The 16,481-nt window shown below is 37.1% G+C and overlaps 1 protein-coding gene across 1 annotated transcript in view; it reads right to left on the bottom strand.

Moving 5' to 3' along the window:
• ACVR2A (activin A receptor type 2A) overlaps positions 1 to 16,481 on the bottom strand; it is a 64,755-nt gene that overhangs the window by 36,006 nt on the left and 12,268 nt on the right. Inside the window, exon 2 of the mRNA XM_044437930.1 lies at positions 334 to 541. Coding sequence (XP_044293865.1) covers positions 334 to 541 — 208 coding nt within the window. The remainder of the gene's footprint in view (positions 1 to 333; positions 542 to 16,481) is intronic.

The raw sequence follows: 16,481 nt of genomic DNA, 5'->3' as shown, positions 1-16,481 counted from the left end.
TTATTGCAGCTTTTAAAACAATATATTTTAATTGATTTCTTACTTATTATAGGTTTTATTGTTTTAGTTTTTGTTATGTAAGATACCCCAACAGTTTCAAGTATAGGGTAACTTATGGATTAATAACATTAATAACAGCTTTAAATCTGAAACCTACACTAAATTTGTTCAGTCCTGTGCCATCAAGATAGTGACTGAACAAAGAAAAGCTCCTTAAGGCTTACTGGCTGCACTGAACTGTGCCCTACACTATACATCAATAATTCCTTTTGAAACACACAATATATATTGGTTTACAAAATAAAAATACAAAAATAGTAGTGATTTGCTTGCCTGTCATAACAGTTAATATCGTCCAGCCAGCAACCTTGTTTAACGATTTCAATAGATCCAGAAATATTCTTCCACGTTGCAAAGCAGTGTCGTCTTTTATCTTTATCACCATAACACAGTTCAATTCCACTGCTATTTGTTTTATCATTTTCCAAATTAGCATCAAAGAAGATGCACTCCTGTGTCTCTGATCTGCCTAGTATGGCACCTACAAGGGATTAAAAGATATTAAAAATTAAGCCATTAGATAAGGTTGCAAAACACTATGTACTCAGTACAAAGCTGTATTAAAGAATTCTCATATTACCACATTCTTTACTATTTAAGATTTGTTCCCAGTACTTCTTGGCATGCATTTCAAATAGATTTTTTTTCTGAAGTAGCAGAATAATATTTTGTTTTTAGCTATTGATTTTGGTTTAGCAATACAACTTTCATGGGTTGTAAAACACCGCTTGTAAGATTGCCTTGCTGAAGAAGCAATTACACAATAGCTGCCCTCTTAAACAGAACATACACTTTTTTGAAACTCTACTTTCCAACTACCTGGGGAAGCTCCATATAAACTTGCCTTTTCCCCTTTCCTATAGAGATGTTGCTGATGAGAGTTTATGGCATCATATGTGACATCTTTTCTGCAGGACACTAACTGGATCTGGCAACACACGGTAGGTAACAGTTACCCAAAACACTTCCATCTTATGTATTAGCAACCAGCCAACCTGGTAATCTCATGTCTGGGTGGCTGTTTGCTCCCAAATGGTTTGACACATTATGTCAAATGTGCTCTTCCTGCTGTGCTGTCCAGCAAGAAGAGCAGTACCCACACATACACTACACTTCATGATCTTGCACTTGCTGCTGCCAATGACAACCGCTCCCACCCTGCCCAAGAAGAACTTTAGAACAACTACTCTGGGTCACCAATCTTTTTTTAAAAATGCTATTCTCAGAAAATTGCATAACCATGTTGTCATTTTATGAAGATGCTGTTGTGATGGTATTTCACAGGTACGCAAGTGTGTACTTATACTGATATGTGTAGTATTACCTTACTAATCACCTTTTACATTTCAGCTTTCAAAGGAAGGTGAAGTAGGCAATTGTTTAAAAAGGCAAGACTTCATATAGGCTACGAATTTGAGCATGCTAGCTAAATTCTGGAGCAGCTGGAGACTCACGGAATAGTTGAAAAAGTAAAAGGTATTGAGAACTGTCATTTCCACACTTAAAAGCCAAAGGATGACAATAATAAAGGAGTTATACAGTCAACACATCCTTTTGGTACACCTACTTTTGCGGCCCCATCCTTTACATTTCATTTGATTGCTATGCAATGGACAGCTGGCAATTATGAACAAATCAGCCTATATACAGTCTTGCCATGTCAATTTCCATATGCCATGCCTACTCTGCTTTGCTTCTCCCTTTGACAGCTAAATTTACAATACTATTCACAAAGAAAGAATACACATATCCAACAGCTACAGGTGCACAGTTGTACACCCATGAGTGACACAAATGGTAATGATGTTAAAAATGAATACAGTTGAGCGATTGCAGGGGGTGAAAAAGAATTTTTAAAAGCCCAATTGTACATTTTTGAGGTTCAAGGGGAACTATGAATGAAAAGGAGTAGCAATCAGAGTGGGAAGGTGACAAAACACTGTCCTGCTGTAAAGGACACTGGGATAGCAGCTTAAGGATGGGGGGAGGGAGCAGACACCCCTAGCTTACTTGTAGGGTATTTTAGCATGATGTGCAACACTGTCACTGAAGTGCTTTAATCATTTCACATGCCAAGTAAAACAGGAAATAGAAATTTGCTACTTTTCTAGTCATCTGAAATGCAATATATACATTGTCGATTCCAACCTAAAATCAATGGACATATTGAAATGGAAGCATGAATTTCAAACACTTGGCTTTCTTCTTATTAAATCTTAACTATAGTACACATTAACTCTCATTTGACAAATGTGAAGAAAAAACAGCCAAACATTTATTAAATTATTTAGTCAATATTGAATAGCTTCCATCTTAATACAACCATATATATAGTTTAGCAATTAACACTTCGGATCAATTTTGTAGACAATTTTGGATCAATTTTTGTAGCCACCATTACCTGCAGAAGTGTGAGCAACTAAAAGATTTTTTTTTTTTAAATAGGGGATTTTTAGTTGGAAATTTAAATCAATCTCAGCCCACTGCCAACTTGAAAAATTAGTATAACTACATCCCAGGTCTGGTGTAAGCCATTCTTTCAGGCACAACATGGGGATTATGATCTATATTTGCACTAGTGGGAACTATTTGAGAGATTAAGAACACAAACATTTCTCATAGAAAGTAAAATCCAAGGCAGAGAGAGCACAATTGTCAGACTTTGTTACTATCTTTTGATGCCCCTGACAATGTCTGGTTGCTGGCCAAAGCACTAGATGGTATGTTTTGTGAACATTCAAACTCATGCACATCCAATCTGAAATGGTTCTTTTGCTTGCCCTGTGTCAACCCACTGGGAAGAGTGCTGCAGCGCTTCCAAGAACAAGAATGCAAAGTTGACTCCTCCCTAGAGAGAACAGATAAAGCCACTCAAATACAAGCAATGGGAGAAACAGCCAGGATTTTTCACTTGTGCTATATTCAATGGGAGAAGGTGCAAAACAAGTGGGTGGTGTTCTTTGCAGCACTGGCTAAGTATACTGCCACTACCATCCATATTATTATTTCCCACCCCTGAAGGCTCTGGGGGTTGGACAGGAAATCTCTATGAGCCAGAGTTTCTCCATTCCTGTTTTAGCTGTTAATATTTGCTCTGAGTGTCATACTGCTCCTTTTATTTTTAACCAAAGACAAATCTTAGATGATAACTCAGGGAGAAAAATCCTGTCTATCGTTAAATTGGCAACAGTGAATTCACTCTTATGGTTGTTAGTCTTCATCATTCCATGTTAAACATATATTCTTTTACAAGCTTATTTTGTTGGACTCCTGATTCCTTAAGTAATAAATATAGCCACAGACATATTTGCTGTATAGTAGGAACAACCTACTCTTATTCTTGATAGAGTGAACATCATTCCAGCCACCACTTGCCACATTATCCCTTCTCTTCCAGGGCCAATGCCTGATTTTTCCACTAAATGTTCCTCTATCTGCTTAGAGAGCTCTTGGACTAATAATACAGGATATAAGTTTAATAATAGTAATAGTAGTAGTAATAATAATAATGATAGGTATTTGTTCTATGTTCTTTTTCAAGCATCACCTAAATATACTCTGACCTTCTTCAACACCTTTGTTTCTTCTCTGCTTGCTCCTGATCCACTCTTCCCTTTCTTTGTAACTCTAATATGTTCTATTATGCCTTTATAACCAATTTCCAAATTTGTTTCTATCATTGTCTATTTTAACTTCAGCTCTTTTCAGTTTCAGTACTTCATTCTGATTTGCATTCTTAAGAAGATCAAGTATACCTACTTTTTTAATAAGAGATTTTCAGAGACTATGCAGAAAAATAGAGTAACACAATTAAAGTCATCCTTCCTGTTCTACTATAAAGGTAAAGGTTTCCCCTTGACGTTAAGTCCAGTCATGCCTGACTCTAGGGGGTGGTGCTCATCTCCATTTCCTAGGTGAGGGAGCAAGCGTTTGTCCACAGACAGTCTCCGTGGTCATGTGGCCGGCATGACTAAACACTGAGGTGCATGGAACACTGTTACCTGCCCACCGAAGTGGTACATTTTTATCTACTTGCATCTGCATGCTTTTGAACTGCAAGGTGGGCAGGAGCTGGGACGGAGGAACGGGAACTCACCCCGTTGTGCAGATTCGAACCAGTGACCTTTCGATCAACCAGCCCAGCAGCACAGTGGTTTTAAACCACTGCGCCACATGCTTGGAATTTCTCATTTATTTGATTCTTTCAGTACTTTCCAAGAAGGCTAGGGAAGCTGGTTAAGATATCTGCTGCATTTAATATCCACACGTAAAGATTTTCTAGTCACATATTGGGTCACCATTATTTCCTTGAGATGCTGGGGAATAAAATGGTTTACAACACTAAGCAGTGGAGATTTTTCAACTAAGAAGATGCCTAGCTATTTAAAAATTGTGTTGGATACTAGAAATTTTAAATAATTTTGTAAGTTTGTTCTCGTGGGTGAAACCAGATGCTAATAGTCTGAATTTGCTCTCAACATCTTATGGTAAAGAAAATACAAGGCATATACTGGGAGTAGGTACCTGCAACCTCGGTTTGGATATTTAGCAAATAACTGGAAGAATGGAAAAAGTCCCCAGAAAATGGAAATCCTAAGATGTTCTTTTCAAGTAGCAATAATTCCAACCAAAAACAACAACCAACACCACCACCAAACAAAACAAAACCCAGAAAACAGTTCATTTCAAATTATTTTCTATATTATTTATACTTATAATTTTACTACTTAATCCCATGATTCAAGAGTTTTTATTCTATTTTGGTTCATCTGCATTGTATTTGTGAAATCTGCTCCTTTGATTATCATGATCATAACTGGAACAAAACAACTACAAGATGGTTTGAGAGAGGCATGAAGAAAGAAGGCAGCTAGTGCTGACATGTCCAACCATAAATAAGGCAACTGACTGGAGGACAGGAATGAGTAATGAACAAAAAGGTCTGAAATGAAAAATATACATAAACTCAGTCAATATAAACTAGCATTTTGTTATACTAAGTAAAATGTACTCATATGTTATGTACTCCTCCCTGCCATAGATACCCCTCTGTAATAATGTATTACTATAGAAACAGTATAATTGGGTTATTGTCTGGTCCTTTTGATATATTATGGATGCTGTAAAACCAACACTAAATGTATTGGTTTTTTTTTAAAAAGACTACCAAGTAGCTGTAGATCTTAACAGATGCATACACTTCTTTTTCTAATATAAACATAATAGTTAAAGAGTCTGAGGAAAGAACATGACAAATGTAATATCAACTTTAATTAACGCAGCTATGGAAATGTCAGAATATCTACTAAGCTACTTCAGAAAGCCTCTGAAACATGCATCTGCAAAGCACATCACAGCTACAGCTTTCTGAGACAAGAGAGAAAACTTCCAGTTCATTTTTTATATGTAGATATGAATGGCCAAAAAGGAATTTAAAAATTAAAAGTGGCATACTCAACTATCCAAGATTATTCATTTTTTAAAAAGAAAAAAAACATTTAATCAATACAAATGCCTTGGTAATAAAAATATTTTAAAAAATGGAAGGAAAAACCCATGTAAAAACACAATTTTCAAGAATTGAAACAAGTTTCCCGCTATTTTCATGTTTCAATTCCATGTAAAGTTACACCATTCATGTTCAAAAAGGTATGTGTTACATACCTTGTTTCATCCATAACATCCAGACAGTTTATTTGGGACACTTCTATCTCATCATTTCTACTTTTGTTTTTGTTATGTACTGTCAAGGCATATCTGACTTTATGGCAACCCTGTGAATATATACCCTCCAAAATCTCCTGTTATTATCTGAGATTTATTCTAGTATTAACACAATTAAGGACAGAATCCAACAGGGATCGCACTTCCCCATTCATTTCCTTATGCAAGTGGTGGGTCTTGCCAATTCTGCTGTGCAAGTAGAACCCTTTGAATACATAAGGAAAATATAGTGCTTCCTGGGGAAGCCCTGAAACAAGCATTTAACTTCCCCATTTACCTTTACCCTCCCTGAATGGTAAAGAAGAGGAAGAGAAAGAAGTGGACTACCCACTTTGAGGCTATAAATGGAAGCATGCTACTGCCCTCTTCTCCAAGGGGGTTTGGCCTATCCTGAGAACTCTAAGAGCTAAAGAGAGCTTAGAATTAGAGAATTTATTTAGCAATTAGTAGCAGACATTTAATAGCTTGTCAACTACAATTAAAGGTAAGTTAGTTTAAACAAAACTGAAGTATTTCACTAATATCAAAGCAGAAAAGTATGTTAGATGCTTGTGTCAATTTTTAAGAAGGTTTTAGATAGGCGAGAGTGTACAAAATATAAATCCTATGTAGACAGCTAACATTTACTCCATTAGTCTTCATGACAACTGCTCATATCATTAACAGCTTGCTTTATAGCACAGAATAAAAATATCACCAGAAGATATGATTTCAAAGCCTAAGAATTCTGGAAAGGAAGAACTATTTTATTTATGGTCTGCTGTCTCACACACCCCAAGTACACCCCACTGCATGCATGCACACTTAGCAGTTGTACTTTGCATGGATAGCCTTGGCTGCCACTCCAAGTAACAACCGAAGAGACCTCAAAGCATCTCTCCTTGCTCCCAGCCAAATCTCCGCTATGCTGGTGAAAAGTTTCTTAGAAGGCAAAAAAGGAAACAATCAACAAACAATAGACATGTGTAACTGACATTCTGTTGACTCTGCCTCATCTTAAAATTCCTCCAATGTAAATTGCTATTTATTCATCATTTAAAAGCATAATGCATGTACCTGTCGGTGGGTAAAGGTCTGATTATGCAGTTAGAATTGAAAAACTGCAGATCAGACACAAACAAACAAATTCTAGTCTATTTCTATCACCTGCTCTTCATAGAAGTATTTTATTAACCTCCATCAAGGTGGTATACAACAATCTGGTGGTATATGACACTAAAAACCTATAACAATAAAAAGAAAAAAACCAGTAAACTGTTGAAACTGTACAGTACATTGCTAAATAACAGAAAATTGTATTTATGAATAATTGTGAAATTACCTGGTGTGCTGCTCAAAAAGAAGTGTTGAAAGGAAATAATCCTAAGGAAACTGATGAAGGCTTAGTGTTTGCATGTACTGACACTGCACACTACTTGAAAGTACAGCAAGACGAGCAAACATTTCTAATAAATTTTAACTTGATAAATGAGAGATGTCTTGCAATATGAGTAGTACGTGATGCCGAATGTCACATGATCACAACTGAGCCAATGGCTCTCTCCCTCTTGCTGCTGTCTCACCCTCGTTTTGTGCTAATGCAAGTGGGGATTTCAAAGTCAAGTCCCTGCTCGTGTATCATTCCAAGAATCCATGAGCCTTCAAGAAATACAAGGTGCAGAGAGCCAGTTAAATGTTATGTGAAGGTCCAACAGCAAAGTTCCTTGTTAAAGTTGCATGAAAAGAAAAAGATTCCATTGATCCAATAGATAGCAGTGATTCCATTAGTAATAGTGAAAGTCATCCTTCACAATACCCCTCCTCTCTCATCTATCTCACACCAGCCACAAAGGTTTTCAAAGGAAACTGCAGGTTAATTTATTTTTCTTTATTATTTTGTATTATATTACAGTATTGTAATCATTTTTACATTAATATTTTTGTGTTGTGGAACAAATCATATGAATTTTCATTTGCTTTGATATACAAGTGTTTTGGATTACAAGCATGTTTCTGGAATGAATTGTGGTCGCAAACCAAGGTTTTACAGTACTCTTTAAAAAGAACAGGCAACCCTTGACATACACTCCACAAATACTGAAACATACTTCCTACTAGCGCTGATTCCATAAATACAATTCTGTTCACCTCATTTAAAAGCTCAAAAAGGAAATGAGTATGATTAGATTCCTTCTTATTATGGACAAATGATTGGGTTTTTTCCCCAAAAAGAAAGATGATTGGTTTAACTTACTCTTGGATTTGATTTATTAACAGGCAAAGAAACACCTTGTTACATGGACGTGTACACACAAGGAGGACTTCTTTTATAATATACTACTAATGATATAATGGTTGAGAAACAGGAGTTCCTCTAGCCACAAACAATGTGAGAGACACATCCACATGGAAAGCAGGGCTAGTGTATCAAGAGCACTTAACAATTATTTAAATATGTTAGGATTCTAATTCCAAATTGTTCAACAAATAAAATCAGATTTGTCTATTGTGTGTGATTCTAACAAGACCAACAGAAAAACATGAAGAAAAGGTAAGCTATGATATATCTGAATGGACATACACACTTGAAAAATTGAAATGGCACAAAAATGAATGGAATCAGTAATTCAGGTCCTGAGTACAAGCATACACACACAGTTACTGAGGATTGTATTACTAGATTCCTCCATTAGTTGTCTATACTCAATAAAAAGGGATTAGAAAATTCAAAATTTTCAATCACATACCACTGTGGGCAAGTTCATACAGCACAGGAACCCACCCTGTGAATACGCTACAGAGCACCTAACAGACTATCAAGCTTCCAATGTGTTGTGCTTGCCTTCCTTCCCTGATTCTCCAGCTAGTCTCATCGGGTTCTGCATAGAACCCATCTTGTATTTTCACCCTTCTCTTCATTTCATTTCATTTCATTTCATTTCATTTACAGCTTTTACATCCCACCCTTCACAGTCTCTCAGGACAGTAACAAAATTATAACCCCTTTTTGTTTGTGGTTGAGTTTTCAGCTATCATTTTCAAAATATTTTTTCTGGTCCATTGCAGGTGCACATTTACAATTGACTAAAATGTGTGCCTCACCAGGCCGATGTCCTACTAATTATCTGCTGTCAAAATGCAATAGGCAACATCCATGGACACTAACCAAGTCAGGCTGCATATATACTGCTTTATGTACACTGGTCAGTTGCCATCTGGCCATCAAAGGAGTTTTTACCCCAGAAAGGGGGGGGGGGGGTAAACAGGGACATGGGAAATATATATGGAATCCCTGGCTGTATATTTCCCTATTACCCTCCCCACACCAAATACATATATTTGGAGGATAGGTTAAAAGAACTTCTGACAAGTTGCATGAGAAAATGTTCACAAAATAGGGTCAGGAAGTAGTTCCTCCCTTTTCAGAGTCTGCAGAAGCTTGGGGAGTTTGGACAAAGTAGAGGATCACACCAAAGTTAAATATATGCATGTCACCCCCTATATTGGGGAAACCGCTCTGCTTTACAACTGATAGCCTGGCAATATATAAACAGCCTTGTTTGCCCAATGTCCAAAGATGTTTCCTATTGTACTTTGACAACAGGTACTAACAAGGACATTGCATAGGCATGGTTTCACATTGCAAACAACTGTAGGTACATAGCAGGAATTTAAAAAAATATGAACAAAACTGCATTCATTTGTGACACCAAATCATTTTGTTTACAAACCAATGGCTATCACTCCAAAATGCAACTTTGGGATTGGTGAACCAGCTGTCACTGGTGGCAGAGCAGGCTAGATCACCAAGAGTAGCAAAAGTTGTTTGCTACTCTTACTGAACAGCCCATGCACCACTTTCTGCAACCCTGATTTGGATGGCAATATAATCCAGCATAGGTTCAACAACCCTAGAATAGGTCTTTGAAGCTGCTTGTTGCACTTGAACAAGTCACCTTTCAGGAATTGGTATGGGATTAAACAACACGGCAACCCACCATGGCTAGTTATCTACAATACATGTCATGCAAACCTAATCAGCGTATGTTACCAGTACTTTCAAAGAAAAACATATTATAATTTTAAAAAAAACATTATTAGCACTTCTCGTACACATTTAACCTTTTGATTTTCAGAGACTGTACTTATTATTACCAATAATCTTTTACAGTTTATACCATTATCAGATAGCCTCTTCAGCTCATATAAACTTTGTAAAATTAGAGGGGCCTGCAAAGGTTTATAACTGTATTTTTTAAAAACTGCACCGTATGAGAATATCCAAAACATACACAAATATGTAGAATAGTGCATTATGCAAATTTTTATTAAAAGTGTATATGCACACAGATCTCACTATTACCATTAACCCTTTTTTTAAAAGATGCATAAAATATTCCTTATTTACCAGCACATATCATAGCAATGAATGCTAAGGTAATAAATTTGAAGTCTTTTCTGTTGGAATTAAATTCCAAGGAAAATGTGTTTAGGCCAGATTGTAAGTGTGCTTTTATATATGGGTTAGATCCAACAGTTTTTGTAAAATGACACAGTCACATCATAACAAAAATTGGTTAAAGTGTCTGAATGACTAATACAACATCCATTGATAATGCTACAATCATATACCCACCCTTATGCGGAACATTATGCACAATCTGAAGCTGTCCCAAAATACAATGTTCAAAGTAAATCTTTTCTATGCATGCATATCCATGCCTGAACACAACTATTTAGCCAAAGGGGGGAAATGCCAGTTTCCTACAACTAGAAAAGGAAAGTTTTCAAGAGAGTTCAGATGTATTTCCAAACAATTTAATGTAATTTTTACTGTTATGTCCAAAACCTTTCCTCAAGAGGAAAAAGATGAAGAAAATTCCAAATTACCTTTGACATTTACTACAGCAGGGATAGCTAATCTGGTGCTCTCCTCAGAACTACATGATTTTTCCCCTTGTACATACCCTATGAGTATGCTCAATTCCCAAACTAAGTATATCAAAATAGGAATCATGTTGTGTAGTTTTTAAATAAAAGTCAACCTTTTGTTTTTAAATAAAAGTCAACAGTCCAAAGGTACTGTTTGGATACTAGTTCATTGTTGCAGGACACCATCTTACTCAGATACCTGTCCAATTTCTTTCTGAATGTCTCTAGTGTGGAAGAGCCCACGACTTCTCTAGCAGGGTGGATAAAAATCAATTATTCAAAAAAAAAAAGGAATTTTTAAAATTTGAATCAGATTTTTTATTTAAATCAGATTTTTTAAATAACTGCTTTCTGGGGAAAAATCTATCTAGATAATTTACTGTTTAAGATGTATTATAGTCAAATGTTATCCCTAATTAAATAAGGATTGGTTTTTAATTATGTAGCATGGGGCTGCAAATTCATGCAATGTGTAATTTTTTTGGTAAATCAATTCTATTAATCCATTCACAATGTCATACTCTTCCAGAGATTTCTGTAAGATTATTAGGCATTTTACTTAGTTTTACAGATCTCAAAACTGTGAATGTGTGTCTGCAGAGAACATGTACCTTAAAAAATTTAATGAATATATTGTTCCAAGAGGAATAGACATGCACAAAAGCCCAAGAGGGAAGGACAAACAGTGAAAATGAAAGTGAAACCTTTTGAGCAGAATATTCCGCAAGTCTTTAGCTCTTTTTTTGTGTATAGCCTGAGGTTTATGGTATTATTCTTTTCCTGGAGGAAAAAACCTATAATGGCAGCATGCTGTAACAGAGACCCAGTTAGGGAATATTTTAATGAAGTTCCTCTTCCTACAGGTAAGGCATGACTACTGACTAGTGATTTAAATCAAATCTAGCCTGGTCTCTAAACAAATGGTTCCAATGTCATACTGCTCTAACAAGTTAGGAAGCTTCCTGATATCTTGCCTGAATGTTTGGGTGGTAGTGTGTTGCAGCCAAAGGCTGGAGTAGGATTATCTATTATATTGTATCCTGCCTTTATTCATTTATTTAAATTATATATCTTACCCTTTTCCTGCAAGGAACCCAAGGAAGCTTGAGGAGATAGGCTAGTCTCAAGAGTTCACGACTACTCCGAAGTTACTGAGCTTCATGGCCAAGTGTGGAACAGAACCTGGTTGTCCAATGTGTCAGTCTGAACACTACAGCACACTGGCCTTTTTCCTTTTATCATTTGCAGCCTTTCCCTTTATCCTTTCTAACCAAAGCATGCACAGAATGCACCAGACTGCCTTATATTTAAGCACCAGCCTAACAGCCACAGGCAAGAAAGAACTGCATGCCAGCAAGTGGGTAGACTGGCAGAGAAAGGACAGAGTGCTCCCATTTCGTTGCACTGAGCATGGAAAAAAAAAAACAGTTTCCAGCAACAGTGAGGCAGCTCTTCATGGTCTTCTACCATGTCAGAAGGCAGGCTGCCTAAAGAACTGTTTTTTTCCTTAATTTTTGCACTCTTCTCTGAGTAGTATACTGTAAATTCCAATAAAACCCCAAAATAATATTCATACAATAAAATGCAATGAAAATCCATAGGATCAAATACAATAAAAGTACAATATATCCAAAAGATAGTTACACCCATCAATAAAATTACTTCAGGTACAGCAGCGATAAAATCATTAAATTTTTTAAAATATAAAATATTAATTCAACTGTTCTTATAATGTCTGGAAAATAAAAATGTCTTTGCCTGGCACTGAAATGATAACAATAGGCATACTTCCCTGGGGAGCCTATTTCAGACATGGGATGCAAACTACCAGGAAGGTCCTTCTCCTATTTGCCACTCCCCTTACCTCTCTTTGGGAGACAGTTCCCTGAGAAGGACTTCTGTGAGAGATCTCAGTGGACAGGTAGGAACAAATGAGAGTAGGCATTCTTAAGGTACCTGATCCTAAGCCATTTATGGCCTTATATGTCAAAACAAGAACTTAAAATTTGGCCTGGTTCAAAAGTTTTCTGTCTTAATATTATAAATGTATACACAACTGGCAATTCAAAGGTCCCTTTTTTTGTCCATCCATGCATTGGCTTTATTCTATATGAGTGAACCTTATGGCATTAGGTTCCTAGTGAATGTGTTGAATCAATGCATGGATGGACATCCTACATCCATCATCCAGGCAGGGCACATTCATCTGCCCTATGAGCTTTCTGTTACAGAGTGACAATGCAGGGCAAGTGAAACCAAGGTGGCTAAATACTTTACATATTACTCACCTTTCTGTAAGGGACAGAAAATGGCACACCAAAGAAAGGGATGAGGATAGTACACTGAATGCTCAGCCCACAACCACTTATTCTTCCCTATTCTTGTGAATGGAAGCCAGCAGGACAAACAAAGGTATTGGCAGAGCTTGCAGGTAGTCCTACATGACTCAGTAGAGCATGTGGCTGAACACTCAGGGAAATCCCCATATTATCACCAGTCTGTGAACAGAGTTAACAAGGGATGGTTCTCCTTCAGGCTGCTCATCCTCAGCTTCTGGCTGCTTAAAGGCCAGGGCTGAAGTTTAAAGTAGGTGAGCTCAACTTCCATTGGCCAGAGGTCAGGAGATTTTCCACACATGAATTCAATCAACGTTACTGAACTACAAAATAATCATACAACACAATGCACAAAGCACTGCCAGCAGACTGCTTCCATTATACTCATGAGTTTTCAAGTACAGTGGTACCTCGGCTCACAAACGCCTCAGTTCATGACCAAATCAGGTTGCGAACAGAAATTTCAGAAAAATTTTGCCTCAGGTTGCAAACTCCAGATCAGGGGACGATCGTGATCACGCCCAGCCTGCCTGCACAGGCACGATCGCAGTTGTGCTGGGGGGGGGGGGGTGGCCATGATCTTTGTTGTTCTTTGTCACTTTGTTTCAATTTTTTGTGATAAAAAACAGTTACAGAACGGATTAGCCTTATTTACATTGAACCTTATGGGGAAATTTGCCTTGGCTCACAATCAATTTGGGTCGCAACCAGAGTCAAGGAACAGATTAAGTTTGTGAGACAAGATACCACTGTACAAAACATTTTTTAAAAGTTCACAGAAGAAACCCTATAGTGACTGAAACAGGAATGACTGGAAGCACATTGTAAGTCCATTAATTCAAGAGCTAATTTCATATTCACATTATATAAAACCCGTAAGAAATCATATTTGCCATTTTTAAAATAACCCCTAATTCCTCATTGATACACATTCATAGTAAAACATATACATTTGATTCTAAAACAATAAACTCCTGTATATGCATTGTCAAGTCATGGAGAAAAACAAATGCATTCTGGAAGCCCAACTAAAATGGATCTAAATAAATCTGTGTCATCCATGACTGCCTAGAGCTAACATGACACTTTCTACTCTGAGAGCTTGCTCTGAAATATTACAGTGCCTTGCAGAAGTATTCACCCCCTTTTGACTTCTCCATATTTTGTTTGAGCTACAATCTCAAACTAAAATGGATTTAATCTGTATTGTTACCACATGGCATAAACAAGATACTAATATTCTAAAGGTACAAAATATTTTCACAGACCAGATACAATTTTATCTCAAAAAAATAGACAAATGGATCACAAGGCACTTTAGAGTGTTAAAACTGCTGAACAATTTGATCTGTGCAAAGAAAGCCCCTCTCTTGATCGTGTCAAGAGAGTTATGTTGGCTAGACCTGCACAGATACAATAATGATGGGGAAATGAGCCTCAATGCACAGAGAATTTTTTTTTATATTACCTTAAAAGTTATCTCCCTTTAAAAGGTAAATTAATTTTGATTTCTATGTATGTATGCATGCATGTATGTGCATATGTATATATTAAGGGAGATATCCTATGACCACTAAACAACATCTGAAGGGTCAAAGGAGTGCTCTGAATGCCTCTTCAGAGGTCAGAGATGGGACCCAGAGTCCAATTCTACTCTCCCTTGCAGCTGGTACAAACCCCTGCACCAGCTGGCCTTCAGGATCAGGGAGAGGAGGAATGGAAGCAGTTTCAGTGGGCAGAAAAAAAAGGAATCCAACAGGCTAGGATATAACCTATCTAAGCCAGCCTCCTTCTTCCCCCTTCACAATGTCTTCATTAAACAGATAGCCCATCCAGCAAAAGGGTGGGAGAACAGGGAGGTAAGAATTGTCTTCACTGCTCCTTCTATTCCCATAGAATGATAAGTACAATTGAGGGCACAATCAACAGGATTGCTTCCTGTTGATTTCACATTACATTCCAAATAACCTTTTTTTTAAAAGTCTGGAATCATTTCTTCCTCTGAATATACTAAAAATGCAAACCACAGGAAATTATTGCCAGTCTTCATGGAATTTATGTGGTTCATCAAAATTCCAACTTCTCTCGTTTAAGATCTGTATAAAAGTTTCACAAGAGATTATCCAAAATGCAATGCCATTACCACATTAACCATATCTAGTTCCTTCAGTACCATCTGATGCAGAAGCTGACCTATGTCAAATGCTAGAGCAATTATGGAAAGGAATAATGCGACAATGAAGCTGAATTCAAGTTAAGACAGCTTTAATTATTAGCAGACAAGCTAGCTTAGAAATGGGCAAGACCAGAATCTTACTCTTCATAATGCAGAGGTAATGCACCTATGGTCCACAGGCAAAATTTGACTATCTGGGGTTCCTGAGAAGGCCAAACCTCCTGTCCTACCACACTAGGTTGCTCCTAAATTTTCTCTGACTAGATTGTTTGCTGGTTTCCAGAATTTTGTGTGCCTTTTCAACATCCTGAAAGGATGAAATGCATCTCCAAAGATTTAGCTGTTGGTAGTAACTGCTTTAACCAAGTTAAAAAATATTGATCATTTTTGGACCCACCCACCACTGGAACACAGCACACAAGAACTTCTCTGAAACTGAACTTGGCCCTTAGGCTGGAAGCAGTTCAAGAACCTTGCCATAAAGGTTCAACTACCAGCTGGAGTGCACTTTTGGACTTAATTATACTGCTAGACAAATAGGGAGTGACTAGAAGGAGAAACATTTTATATACCATTTCATCATTTCATAGCAAGAACCTAGCCACGACAATCCATATTGAATTAATCATCTTAAAAGTTACCCAATGGAGTACTGGGTTTGAAAACCATTTAAACACTTCAGTTCTTTCAAAATATGGTTACCATTATCAAATGATCCCAAGAAGGAAGGAAAGTGTGAGATTGGCCATAGTGAACAAACTGATGTTTAGTCCCTACAAAATGCAGGGTCTTTTCTGAAGACCTTCTATTCACCTCAAGAATCATGAAGCACTTGTCTGTCACCACAACTGAATTTCCAGGCAGAACCAGTAACTATCACCAGCTTCATCTGGTTCACCAGCTGCAATAGTTACTATCATCCATGCCTTACTAACATCTAGATTGGGTATTATAATGTGCTGCAATGGAGCTGCCATCAAATTGTTCAAAACATTTAGTTAGTTCCAAGCTAAGATGAAAAGACATTAATCCATCCATGACCCATCCATTAATAAGCAATGCATTCTAATATTTAATTTGGATTGGTTATCACTATTTCCGTCCTCAATTCAAGTGCCGGTTTGTCCTAATTAGAACCAGATCTCCATTTAAATGGATGTATCCATGCTCTGGTCAAAACTAGGGGTACCTTTCCATGTTCCCTTCACCCATGGTACAAGAGGCAGGAATGCTGCATAGCATTTTCTTAGACATGGGAGTGCCTATGTGTGGTT

Source organism: Varanus komodoensis, unplaced genomic scaffold, assembly GCF_004798865.1.
Source record: "Varanus komodoensis strain SLA01 unplaced genomic scaffold, ASM479886v1 scaffold32, whole genome shotgun sequence".
Classification (NCBI taxonomy): domain Eukaryota; kingdom Metazoa; phylum Chordata; class Lepidosauria; order Squamata; family Varanidae; genus Varanus; species Varanus komodoensis.
This window is presented reverse-complemented; position numbering and strand designations above follow the sequence as displayed.